The sequence below is a fragment of the Myotis lucifugus genome, unplaced genomic scaffold (assembly GCF_000147115.1).
Source record: "Myotis lucifugus unplaced genomic scaffold, Myoluc2.0 scaffold_75, whole genome shotgun sequence".
NCBI lineage: Eukaryota > Metazoa > Chordata > Mammalia > Chiroptera > Vespertilionidae > Myotis > Myotis lucifugus.
In genome coordinates, this window is record NW_005871123.1 from 1864240 (window position 1) to 1878814 (window position 14575).

At 34.3% G+C, this 14575-nt stretch overlaps 1 protein-coding gene across 1 annotated transcript in view; it reads right to left on the reverse strand.

Moving 5' to 3' along the window:
- The window catches only part of EPHA3 (EPH receptor A3), a 359519-nt gene that overhangs the window by 72896 nt on the left and 272048 nt on the right, over window positions 1-14575 (reverse strand). Inside the window, exons 6-7 of the mRNA XM_023755355.1 lie at window positions 6860-6984; window positions 3983-4145 (exon numbers count right to left, since the gene is read on the reverse strand). Coding sequence (XP_023611123.1) covers window positions 3983-4145; window positions 6860-6984 — 288 coding nt within the window. The remainder of the gene's footprint in view (window positions 1-3982; window positions 4146-6859; window positions 6985-14575) is intronic.

The following is a 14575-nucleotide window of genomic DNA, read 5'->3' on the forward strand; positions in this document are numbered from 1 at the left end:
CAATCACCATAGACGCCTTATTGAGGATACAGGTTCTGCCCACTGAGGGTTTTCAGACAGATGGGCTGTCTGTTTTCCCAAACATGTTGGCACTTCCTGCTTTTGTGGACGTTGCCTTTATCTAGGAAAGTCCATTGACTCTGATACTTCCTATGCTTTCTGTGTCTTAGTTTAACATCCTTTTCTTCGTATGTAAACTAGCAGGGCTGAATCAGTAGAAGTTCACAATCAGGAGGTTGTAGGGTCATTGACCGCACTTATTAGCCATGCAACCTCAGGGAAAACATAAATTCTCTGTCATAGACAGTGTATAAAAAGAAATAATAGCCGAAACCGGTTTGGCTCAGTGGATAGAGCATCGGCCTGCGGACTGAAATGTCCCAGGTTCGATTCCGGTCAAGGGCATGTACCTGGGTTGCGGGCACATCCCCAGTGGGAGGTGTGCAGGAAGCAACTGGTCGATGTTTCTCTCTCATCAATGTTTCTAACTCTCTATCTCTCTCCCTTCCTCTCTGTAAAAAATCAATAAAATATATTTTAAAAAAAAGAATTAATAAAAAAAGGAAAAAAAGAAATAAAAGTATTTGAATAGCTTGCAGAACAAGTTAAAATAAAATGTTTATTGAAATACTATATTATACTGTCATATACATGTATGCATTCTCGAATCAGACCCATCCCTACCAGCTGTGTGACTTTGGGAAGCTTACTTAACTTCTCTATGTCTCAGTTTCCTCATCTGTTAAAGGAGGGTGATAAGTGTAAAGCACTGATATATAAAAAGTAAAACATTTTTAAGCACCTAGAAAAATGTATGCTTCACTGTGCATCCATGTCTTTATTATAAATCAAGTTCAGAAAATGTTATCTGAATTCCAGCTCAAAATATATTATACTCAACTAAGAAAGATTTTTGTGCTATGAATGAGAACTCATATAATTTTTAAAAATAAAAACAAGCCCTAGGTGGTTTGGCTCGGTGGATAGAGTGTCGGCCTGAGGACTAAAAGGTCCCAGGTTTGATTCCCGTCAAGGGCACATGCCCGGATTGCAGGCTCAATCCCCAGTAGGAGGCCTTCAGGAGGCAGCCAATCAATGATTATCTCTCATCATTGATGTTTCGATCTCTCTCTCCCCCTCCCTTCCTCTCTGAAATCAATAAAAATATATATATATATATTTTTAAATATGTATTTTTATTGATTTCTTTCAGAGAGGAAGGGAGAGGGATAGAGAGTTAGAAACATCAATGAGAGAGAAAAACATTGATCGGCTGCCTCCTGCACGCCCCCTACTGGGGATGTGCCCGCAACCAAAGTACATGCCCTTGACCAGAATCGAACCTGGGACCCTCCAGTCCGCAGGCCGACACTCTATCCACTGAGCCAAACCGGTAGAGCAATAAAATATATTTTAAAATAAAAATAAATAAAAAACAGAGCAAACAGCAAGCTGTTAAAAAAGTCTAAACACAGGCATTTTTATATCTATTAAATATCAATATATAACAAAGAAGAGTCTTAAATCTTTAGAGTATTTTATGAATATGTAGTTTTGATTTGTGGTTGGAATCCGTCTATGTAGAGGACTAACTTAAATTATGTGTGCATTTTTGACTGCACAGGTGGTCTGCGCCCCTAGCCCCCAAGCTGTTCAAAGGTCAACTGTATATCATTTTTATTTAAAAAAATGGAGTGAGAATTGATTTTATCCTTTTCCTCTTAAAGCAATGGGCACTTTTTTCTCATTTATATTTAAAGTCTGGAAGAATTCTATGGTGAAGCAGTAAGAATAAATTTCTATATATATTTTTTTTAAAAAATCAAACTGTGCGACTCAGCTTTTTAAAAAATGACTGGAGAGGGAGATGTTAAAAAGATTGTATTTTTCATCGTATTCTCTTTTTATCTGCTCTCTCTCTCAAGCAATGTAAGTACTGCAAATATAAAATTTATTTGTCAAAAATCCTAAGAATCTGCAGTTTTAAAATGGAATATTCCTTAAGTCACAGACACTGAAGCCTCATGAGAAGTTCATATATAACACAACCACAGCGATGTCTGTGGTAAATATGTAATTACATTAGAATTTTAGAAATTGTTATTGTTTTGACAAATTTACTTATCATATAAGGTTAGTGCTAATGAAGAACATATAAGATTAGATTGATATTGCAAAATAATGCATCAACATGAAGTTTTATCTAATGGCAATCTGACATTCCTGCCTTCAATACGCCTAATCTATACCACAGGATATAAAAAACATTCGCTTTTGTTATTTCCGTGATTTGGGATCATTCCTGGTGAATCAAATATAGCTAGCTTTTGTTGTTGTTAATTCTAATAACCATGTCAAATCTTGATAAAAGGCAATCTGTAATCATTTCAAAGCAAGAAACTAGCTTTGCATCTTAAAATTATGAAAGGATGTAGAATTTCTAATGCTAAATTGAATGATATTTTCAATTCCTAAAATATGTAATTTGTTTTAAACATTGTTCACTTGCACTCCCGTGGTATTTTACAGCATTTTGTGTCAAGTATCCTCAGAGAGTGGTTTCTCTGTGCTCATCCCATCTCAGGAGGATTAGGGGAGGGCCTGAGTACAGATGTGTGTGTTCCAGGATGACAGCTCTCCTCCAAATAGAATCGTCAGGTTTCAGCTGTGAGCCAATGACTTCTAAAAACACTAGAATCTCAATACTTTGCAGAATGTACAGCTTGTTATTATAAGCCGCATTCCTAATTGTCTGACAAAAAGTGTGCCATAAAACATTTAGTCTAGCACATTAACTTAAACAGTGTTTATATATATTTTTTGTTAATCATGAATGTTTATATTAGGTATAAAATTTGAGCATAAAATTTTTAGCATACCAATAACAATGTGATTTTATGTCAGAAACAAAATAATTATATAATAGAAAATATAGGTGCCAGGGGAAAATGACAAATTAGAACAGTCAAAAGGGATTACTTGGCTTCCTTTCAGTAGAGAACTGGGAATTATTACATCCTTCCTGGATAAGCTGTTTCTAAAAGGTGTTCACCTTTGATTCTGGGCTATTTTACAGCTGTGAATTTAAGTTGAAGAGAACTTACAGTGATGCATATGATTTTTTCATCACAGTTACAGTCACACTTATTCAATAGAGATGTAATTGATATGCTGTGGATGAAATAATTACATTTATTTTCATATAGAATATTCACAAGTTTGAGATTTATTATCAAGTTTAAGTATTGCTGATTACTTATACACAGATACAAATATGTTTGTATGAATGTGCACATGAATCTGTCCTTTAAATTTTCCTTTGAACCAATTTTAACCTCTTATTAGTAACATTAAGTCAAATAAAATTTTAGCTTGTGTTCGTTTTATATTAGCACCACAGCCATGATTTTATCTTTTTTGAATATATATTTAACAGAAAACTCTTCTAACATGAAGCAAATGCATTTAAATAAAATGAAAATATTATTAGGATAATGTTTGTAAATTTTAGATCGGTTTTAGCCAAATTTGGGGTCAAACAGATGGGACTATTCAAATTGTCATAAATCAGATTTTAAAAAATCCTTAATCTCCAAGTAATACAAGGATTAAAACAAAATTAAGATCCTCATGGATCAGAAAGTTTTGTCAACCAATCACTGAACCTGGAATATCTGTATTAATGGGTATTGGAAGCGTGTTACCATACTACTTAATGTTCCTAAGAACAATTTATGACTAATAGGAAAGCAGAAGCATTCCAGGCATTATAATATGTTTTATTTGTAAAAGAAGAAACCACAGATATATATACAAACACAAATGCCCAGACCCAATGCTATGCAAATTGTTAAATGTCCCAAGCAGTATACTTTCAGTGTATCACACTTAGTTAAAATGTAGGGAGAGTGAGAGTGAAATATCGGACACCTTTGGAACATCTCCCCTGCCCCCAATTACAGTACATTGAAGTAATACATACAGTCTGGACTCGTTTCAAACTCAAACTTGCGACTGTTGGTCCCATATCCAGCTGCTGTCCGGGCTCGGATTTGGAATACGTAAGTAGTGTCAGGCTTGAGGCTGTTGATGGTAACATTTGTGCCTCTTGCCCTCAGAATGGTATAACTTGTCTCTTGCTCCTGCTTTGAGGTAAGAAAGATCAAGTTAAAATCGAATCTTCATAATGTATTAAGTGGTAAAAAGTAAACCACTCAAAACTATTTTAAAATGTAGCATAGGAGATATAAAAGAGAGATGATAATCATTTCACTCTCTGAAGGCATTTTTTAGAAAAAAAAACCATTTAGTTTCCTAATTTGGATATAATAATTTGTGTCCTGCACATAAAGCAGGGAAGTTAGTTTTCTTTCTTGCCAATGAGTGAATCTTTGAGCAAAAATCTGTTCTCTTCAAACATAAGGCTGAAATTTTCAAGCTGATTAGAAGAATACTTTTGCAAAGAGGAAAATACTCCTTTGCATTGTTCCTAATAAGAATGTCCCACTGATTCTCAGATAGGAAATATTTTATCAATTGTAAACTATTAAACTTAAAAGAACAAAGTTCTATGTATAGCTCTACATTAATCATGTTGTATTTGCATTGTATTGAAGCAACAGTGATTTAATAGAAACACAAATCCTCAGGTTGAAGTCTAGAAATCCTCAGGTTGAAGTCTAGAAATATTTTCCCAAAGAATCTCATCTAGGAGAATCAATGCATTGTACATGAACAGGTTCACATTACACATCCATAGTAAAGTCTTTTTGTGTCGAGCTTTGTTTAAAAAATGAATTTATACAGAACCTCATTTGTTCTCTAACATATATTAATATCTCCTGAGCACTTTATGGAGAGCCTGTTTTTGAGCATAATGGGCTGTTCCTGTATCTGGGGTGGCGTCTGGATTGGGGAGACGAAATGATGCTTGTCCTCAACCAACACTAGATGGAACATTGCAGAAATAAGGTTGTATGTAGGTTACATGTACTTTTTAATTAAAGATGCTGGTTATGATAGACTTGGAGTTGATATATTTAATAATGAAGAGAGATAAATATATTCATTTTATAAAAAATTATTTCATTTGTTATAAAAATTTTCACAAGCCCTCATAGAGTGAAATATTACAATATTTCTAATTGTCATATATATGGAAGTTATTTTTATATTGATGTATGTATGATATAAATACTTACATATGTATTTAATAATATTACATAAGTGTACCAATTTTAGAAATGCATAGGGAATAGCAAAATAGATTTAGACTTTTTTTTCCTGCACTGGTTAATATTGCTTAAAAATATCCTTGCGTTATGCTTTTGTTGGTAGAGAATAAAATAAGTTCAGAAATTTTTTTTTGTATTTGCAAAAGATATGAATTTAGATTCATTATTTTTTCAAACAGCACCATATATCTAAAAGCTGGGTGCTTTTTAGTTCTGCTACCAGGTCTGAACTGAGGCACATCATTACTTTTCTTTTTATTTTGTTGCATCAGCTATAATATGGATTCTTGTGTTTTCACAGGCTTTGTCACACTTTTAAAGATAGAAGATCATGATCAGATGACTATTTAACAGTGCCCTACAAGATCATAGAAAACTAGGAGATAACTTATTTATACTGTGATTTGACCCAGTGAAGTTCATTAGGTCTCTATTCCTTTTAATGAAATGAGACATACCTTCTCTGTGTGTGGTGTGAGTGGTGGGGAGAAGGGGGTAAGATAAGAATGGCATGATACTTGTGAAATAGGTTAACTTCAATAAAGAAAATACCTACATTTGCAAAAAAATTCATACATTATACCTTTTGTTCAATTGATCATATTTAATAATCCATTGTCATGTGGAAGCAGGGAGGCAACACAGGGAAAAACATACTAATGAGGAGTCATGGCTGCCAGGATTCAAAACAGAGACCTACTGTTCATTAGCAGTAAGGGTGTGAGAAATGCAAATAACTTCACTGACTCCAAGTTTTCTTTTATTTGTAAAAAAAGCCTGCTTTCTCACTTTCACAGGGTTATCAGACAGCTCCAAATTAAACAATGTATGCAAACATTTTCTATAAATATCAACTACTATATAATATTCACTCTAAAATACTTTGTAAACTGCAACAAATACACAAAAATGTTGTGTCCATAGTAGTAGCTATAAAACCACCCAGCTCTGATGATGATGTTTGAATACATCTTGCTTCCAAATCTCACAATCATGTATAACCAGGGAGAAATAAGTGCTATTTAGTGATGAAATATAAGAGTCTAAATTCTACTTATAATTAATCATATACCTATTTTGTACAACTTCATTACTGAACCACAATTTTATGATGTGAGGCAGACTTACACACCCACTCCCATCTTCTAAATTTCCTTGTACAAAGCCAAGAAAACTTTTCTCTGTCAGTTCAATAATAATACATGGGTCTTGTTATTCAATGTTTCTATTAAATAAAATTCATGTGAATGTGTAGGTAAAGTAACGATGCTTTAAGGCAATAAACTAAGGAATAGTTCATCAAGGGTTAAGGAATCACTATGAAATAGTTGGTAGAGCAACAGGTCTTGATGTGGAAGGACATAAATGTCATTTCCAATGACTAGATGTCTTAAGTTTGGTAGTATCATCTCTGCGTGACTCATTGAAGTTGAATGGGGGATATTCTACACAATAATTTCTAAATCCCTCTTTACCTATAAATCAAAGAAGTGCCACTTAACTACAGATTTAAACAAAGCACTGCCACTTTGTAGCAATGCCATTCCTGTCTTTGTAAGAGCACAGCTCAGGAGTAGGTAACCTCTTTCCCTACACAACCCAACACTAACACATTGTCTCCCCACCTTTTCATAATATTTGACCTCGTAGTCCAATATGATCCCATTAGGGTGTTCGGGTTCTTGCCAGGATAAAGAGATGCTGTTTCCGGATGTCCGATCCTTCTTAATGGTCATGACAGGTGATGGAGCTGTAAAGAGAGGATGGAGGGGTCACAGGAGGGGGCAAATTAATCAGGTTGTGAATGTGGTAAAGAGGAGCAGAGAGCAAAGCGAACAGCAAATGGAGTCTATCATTGTTCTAATTTTTGGCAAGAAAACACTATTTCCATTTCAAAGGCTCTTGAGTATTAATCTGGCCCCATATCAAGCCTCGGCAGCTGGATTATAGCCCTGGTACAAACAGGCCTATGGAAAATGAGCTGAGATTTTCAGCTGCTGGTGGAATAGTGGCAAGTGAGCAGATGTTTTCAATCTGCTACTCTAATGTAAGCAATGAAATATATTTGATATATTAAAATAAGAACAAAACATCAGGACTACCTATTTGTTATAATGTTGCAAAATTATTAATACCAGATTCTTCAGCTCATTGATAACATTTTCATCCTCAACTCTGTAGGAGGACTGGAATCCATTATGCACAAGGAGTCCCATGGTATCAATAGGTAATAATAATATTCAATATATTGTAAAATAGATAAGATTTAGGACATACAGTAGGACATACCTTGACTGTTGACAAAAGCCTCTAATGAATAAAAATATATACCAGAAAAGTGCAGCAATCTTCTGCTTTAACATTTTTTATTTATTTAAAAATATTTAATAAGAACTACCAATGAAATGACTGCTGTTTGTACCACAACTCTCAACCTATATTGTGAAGTTTCTTATTGGGTGGTGACTTGATATTTATTATGTTTTACTATGCATTATCAAAAGAATAGAACATGAATAAAAACCACCTGTTTGGATCAGATATCAGAGGGTCACCTTCATTTCTGATGGAAGATTAAATATATTTTAAGTGATATCCTACTTAAAATCCTTCCATTAAAAATAAAAATCCATACTCTCCATCAATGCACTTCTGGTTTCAAATCTCAATCTTGGTACATTGGCAACCGAAATATCTCACTTGAGGTTCAGTGGCTTTCTGCTTTAATGGAATCCAGCAAAACACATTAGAAACATGAAAAAAAAATCAAGAATTCTTAGGTACATTAACTGCTGAATTGTTTTCATTGCTGAAGGACCTATTTTTTCTCATCACTTTTTCTCAAACCAAAGACTGTTAAAACACTGTGTTTGTATTTCCCACAATGGCTAGCAGACTGTTGATTTGATGTTTCTGTGATTATGCCAACCTTTATATATATATATATATATATATATATATATATATATATATATATATATATATATATATAACTGAGGAGACAGAGGAAGCTAGGTAGACAGGGATGGGACCATGGGGAGGAGGGAGTAGAACCCAGGAACCCAGCTAGGTGGAGTTACTAAGACAAGCCAGCTAGATGGAGAAAGAACACGCACCCACCCGGGAGTGTAAGCTTTAAAATGTATGGGTATTACTAAAACAGGCAGTTTGCAGATAACCAATCACAAGACAGTGAGGCATATAACCGATCCCAATAATGTTACTAAGATAGAATTCTTTGAAAGGACCAATCAGAAGCTAGCAAGGCACGTAACTACTCCTGGACAAAAAACAAAAAACCAAACAAACACGCATGTCTCTCTTCCTCTCTCCCCTCTCCTCTTTCTCTGGTGTGTGCTGGGTTCCATGGGTTGTGCTCCCCTGCACCGCGAATGGAAACTCCAGACACTAGCCTGCTTTTGGAATCCCCTCTACACCTTTTCCAGGACTGCCTTCTCCCAATAAAAGTTGCTTCCGCTATCTGTTTTTGTTCGTGAACTCATTCTTTGATTTTGTGAGACAACAAACTTGGACCCAAACACCATATTTTGGTTTCACAACCTCTCATTTAAATTGTTCCTGTTTATAAATGCCTTTACTTTTTATTCCTCACATAAAACTAGTTTCATGAGCCTGCCTCATGACACTTTATTGGAAAATGTAATCCTAAATGAAGACTCTATTGCAATAACTTTCCCATTCTTCTATTACTTGTAAAACCCTCTTAAGAACTCTTTTGTTACTAAAGCATCATTTCTTGGATTGAGTGGCCTGGGGATGATTCTGAACCTTTTGCCAAGGAAAAATGTAGGTCTTGCTTTCCTGATGGAAAAGTAAATTCATTTTCTTACTTATGTTTTGCTCCCATTAATAATTAATATCTTTTCATGAAGCATCATTTTCCATTAATGTTTGCTTTTCTTCTATTCAGTATTATTGTGTTATACCCAACATGGACTCACAACACCCCCATCCCTCACCCCTGGTGGTTGCTGCTCTGAAATTGATTCTAAGAAAAGGGTAATTTATTTTGGTTATATTAATTGAAATTTTATAAACATACTCAATAATTATAAACATATCACTGAGCCATAAATAACGGATTTGTTAAATAATTGAGAATTATTTTTTTATGTATTCTAATACTTAGAAAAATCAAGTCATTGTCCAATCACTAATATAAAAATTTCTGCTCCAATGTCCATGGAACCAAATTCTGCTTTTTATACAAAAAAAGGGAGAAATATCACAAATTTTCCTGCTGAAAGAAACCCACTTTAGAGTAACTAATGTATGCTTTCAGAGCATTTCAAAGAAGCTAAATGTTGGAAAACTTTCCTGGTAAAACCATGGAGACCCTATATTCATCCCATATCACCTTGAATATGATTTATTTTCCTTAACGGTTAAAATACACTTTTAAAGAAACTTTGAAAATTACCAGGTATAGCATCTCTCCTTAAAGAGAAAGAGAAAGCAATTCATATCAAAGAACAATTGTAGCTAGGATTGAATTAACTTTTTCAGGAAAGCTTTGCAGGCTGTTTTGGGGATCTGCCCACATTTTACTGCTTCTGCACCGAGCAAGACTTTATAACTGTTGGAATTCTTCAAAGGTCTGTGAGCAAGCTGCAGACCCCATTGGACTGTAATAAATAGCCTTTTGTAATTCCACACTTACTTAAGCAGAGGCAATTGCTCAAAACTTGTGTCATCTCTAAGTTAAATGAACCTTTTCTGATTGCTGTTTTTAGGCCCCTGTTAAGTCATTTGTTCTGCTCTTTTAATATAGACCCTCGCCCCGTGTGTTGGATGCGTTTTCACAGTCTCACCCCAGTACACCAGCTGGAATCCCGGTACATTTGGGTAATGCTCATCAATATTTTAATATTAATAAATAATTAACAGAATTGTTTTTCTCTCCCCTAATAAATAATTTTAAGACATAATAAAACCCCGCAGAAAAGGAGAAATTTTATGGGTATTCTACTCTATCCATACTTTCTAAAAAGTTTTCTAGAAGCCATTTTTAATTCATGTCTTAAAGTATAATTTATCCATACTTCCACATGTGCTTAACACAGCTTATAATAATAGTGAAAATCAGTGATACAGATTATGTTTTTTTAGCTATTCTTCATGTATCAAAGGGTGATTTTTCAATGGACTAATTTTCTAAATCCACAGAAATTCCTTAGGTTTTAGTTCTGTCTAAAGAAACATAATATTGTAATGTATATCATAAAATAGTTGTGATTTATCTTATCCTTATTTCTCAGCTTTCAAAGTTTGTGATTTGAAAGAATGGTGGGTAACAGTCATATGAAATAAAAAATAAATCAATCTTAAGACTAGAGAAATACTCAGAACAACAATGAAAATTTATATAGGAGGAGAAGGCACAGGTTTTCCCAGGCAAAATGCTGCTAAAATTGCAGTTATTGGTGAGCACCCTAATATCCCAGGATTAAGAGTTTAAATCTGGTGCCTCTTTTATGTACCTTAAATGATACAAGTGATTTTCTTATTAAAAGGAAGAGGTTGAAAACACAATAGGCAATAGGCTATCATGAAAATGGCCAGGCAGTTATGAAGTTTAGTAAATGGACATTTTTACAGGAAAAAAAAAGAAGAAAAGGGAGAAGAAGGAGGAGGAGGAGGAGGAGAAGGAGGAGGAGGAGGAGGAGAAGAAGGAGAAAAGAAGAAGAAAAAGAGGAAACTGCTAACCAGGAAAATTAAACAAAGGGGGGGTAATTCTTTTTAGTAAGTTAATAGCCCACTTTAAAATAATGTATTGCTGTGTAATTTACATTTTTGTTGTAGTGATCCTATATAATAAAGAGCTAATATGCTAATTAGACTAAACAGCAGAACGACCATTCGGATGACCTTCTGGCCAGAGCCAAGGTTGCAAGGACTGAGCCCCTTGCATGAATTTCGTGCATCGGGCCTCTAGTTAGTATATAATAGGGAAAAAATATTTGATTCTTAGCTTTTTTTATTCTGGGTACAATCAGATATATGTGTGTTTGGAAAATATAGAAAGGAAACATGATATACTAGGTAAAATTTAATATATTATATTTTAATTAAAATATTTATTTAAACAAATGCAAATATAAGGGGAAGACAGTGAAGGTTAGGAGGGAGTGGTGAAGGTTAGGGAGGTTCATGGATCACACAATTGATCATCCTCCATGAAGCTTTCCTCAACTAACTTCTGAAGCATTCTGAGCATCCCAGTATTAAAATAATTCTGAGCTTGTCAGGACACTGAGGACAAGCTCATGGCTGTTTCAATTCCTTCCTCTTTAAAATTTTTCTTTGGTCATGACATAGGATTAGACAGATAATTTCACCCTATGTTATCTAGTAATATGTGTTTCACAAAAACTATATCAAATGGCTTTTTTAGTTTTTGTTCTAAGGAGATACAACTTTCTAGGACCAAGGGTTGAATTATTCACTGCGTGTTTTCTTCCCTAGTTCCAGGCCCCTGTAGTGGCAGCCTCATGAATCAGTCATGCAATGATTGGTCCAAAAGACAGAGATATAGAGAAGTCTAACCCTCAATAATTAATTATAGAACCCTAGTCATTTATTTATAGCGGAAGGGCAAGGTTTTCTCTCATTGTCAATGTAACCTGAGACTTTGACTGCATCTAATGAAAGAATAGGAAAACAAATTACAATAGGAAGCACAAAATTAGGCTGACAAATGTTCCCATGTAAAGGGATCAGGCTAGGGTAGTGGAGATGGGGCCTGTGTAGTTCACAATTTGTATTAGAACCTCGCTAGATCTTTGTGCATGCCACATCTACTGACAGATGTGGAAAGGATTTGTTATTTTATCTGTGGTGTTTTTAAGCTACATTTACCATTACTCAGAAACTAAAAATAGGACCCATGCTTAGAATCAGGAAGTATAAACTTCAACTCCTAAAGGATCTGGTTTGGTTAGTTGGTCTTTATTGGGATTTTCTTCTTTCTGAGTTTGGGAATTTCTAATGAACCTCTGAGGTGCCTCTGTGGTTTAGAGATCGGACAAGTTAAAGTAATAACAAAAGGGCTCAGTATTTCTTTTATATATGAGCCAAAGCTTTTAAAAATTATCTCCATGAGAAAATATCATGCAGTAAATGGTTGAAAGACTTTTTTTCATCAGACATGCCTTTAAAAGCATTACTCGCTTATTTTTTTATTATTTTGTAACATTCATTATAATGCCCACATAAGAACATTTCCTCCTCAGTTTTTTCAGAAGTGAACACTTCTATTAAATCCAGAAATACTGTTGGGTTTGAATTAGCATAATCATTCATAGCTTAATGTTTTCCATCTCACCACCCCTACTCTAATTTCTCCACCCTGTCATTCTCCAGAATATCCTGTTTGGGTCCTAAGACTTACCATTTTTACAGTTTGCTCAGTTTGGACTTCAGAATTGTACTTCTTTGTATGTTCTCACTCTCCAACAACCTTGCATGCCAATCAGCTCCAACATCTGAAAACTGATGAATTTTCTTTCTAGTTTCCAACCTTGCCTTAGGTCCAACCCTTGCCATTTTTCATATGCATTGTATTTTGTGCTTTTCATCTCATTCTTTCCAGAATTTCAACTTTCTACATATTTTGATGATTTTATAATTTTATAAAGTGAATGAATCATGGAGCCTCTCTTCCACCCAAATATCATTTCAAATTAGTTTTTCTAAACTTATTAAATAAGAATACATTTAAAAGGATGGTCTCACAGTCAATATTTTTAAGAAGTTGATATCAGAAAATGATTAAGATCACAAATTAGGAAAATTCTAGACTACAATAGAATACATAACCTGAAATTCACTACATTATTAGTTAAGACTTCTCATAAGACTGAAAAATACATACTAGATTTATCAGTTTTTATTCTTCTTTCAAAGCTACAGTTGCAAAGAATCCCTTTGGTCATCTTTCTGCCATGTGCTTGCTGTACTCACTGTCTGGAATACTCAAGCTATTACTTTTCCACCTTAAAAAGCTTGTCTATTCATTATTTTTAGTAATTTACTGCTAATATAATTCCCCCATGGAGTTTTTCTTGAGCCTGTTAATAAATAGTTAATCAGATTCTTCCTCTATTCTGATATATAATATAGTTGTCCATTTTTTATTAGTTAGCTAACTGCATTGTGTTGTAATTACATCATTGTCTTACCAGTGTATCTTCCCACTAGACTGTAAGCCCCGCAGAGTCTTTGATGCCTAGCCTAGTGCCAACGTTACATATATCTTGTTATGTAGTTATCTTTATAATAAAACATACAGTATATTTTGTGGCTAGTTCCTCTGAAAGATAAATTCTATTTACCTTCTGATGTTAAAATTTAAACCAAAATGAAAATTATAATATGTTTAGCAGAGAGAGTATTTTTAATAAAATCATGTCATTCATTTTTTATAGTAAAAAGTAATTTCCTCACCTGAATCAATAATGCTGGGGAAATACATTGTAAGATATGTACAGTATAAGCTATATACATTAAGAATTAATTCTGATTTTCTAGAAAACTTTTTAAATTTTAATTATTAAATTTTGGAGACCCCAGAGTACTTTTAAAAAGTGGAGGATGTGGTTACAATATTAATCTTCTTTCTACTCAGCATGGAGCAATAAAAGAAAAAAACAAACACAGTAGTGATAAAAGAAGAGTTCATTTCATAAATGTTCATTGCATAGATTTATCAAGATGAGATCTTGTGTTTCATTTTTTTCAATTGCTCTTCACATTTCTTAATTTTTAGCATTACTTTCGCCTTCATTTATTATTATCCAATATCCTCAAAGAATCAGAACAATTTTCAAATTTGTTGTTAAAAAGCACACAATAAAACTAGTTCTCCCCTCCTGTGTTTCTTCTTTACGTTCACATTACTACTATTTCTGACACTTGTAGTCACCAAATGTGTGTTTTTCCCCCACACCAAGCAATTCTGTGACATGAGCTGGATGTACTACAATTTAGCTAATTTCTGATACTATCAAGATACCTTGAGGCTGCACCCCACTTCAGAGGCCAACCCAAGTAGTAGGTCCCCAGGTTACTCACAGATTCTGTCCAATATGATTACAAATAGGAGGTCGCCAGGGCACCCTTCTCAGGTTTGATTAATTTGCTAGAGCAGATCACAGAACTCAGAGAACAAGGACATTCATTTACCAGTTTAATAAAGGATCTGATAAGGAATACAGATGAACAGCCAGAGGAAGTGATAGACAGGGAAAGGCCTGGGAGGTACCACGGGCAGAGCTTCCATCCCTATGAAGTTGGTATGGATCACCCTCCAGTGTGTGGAT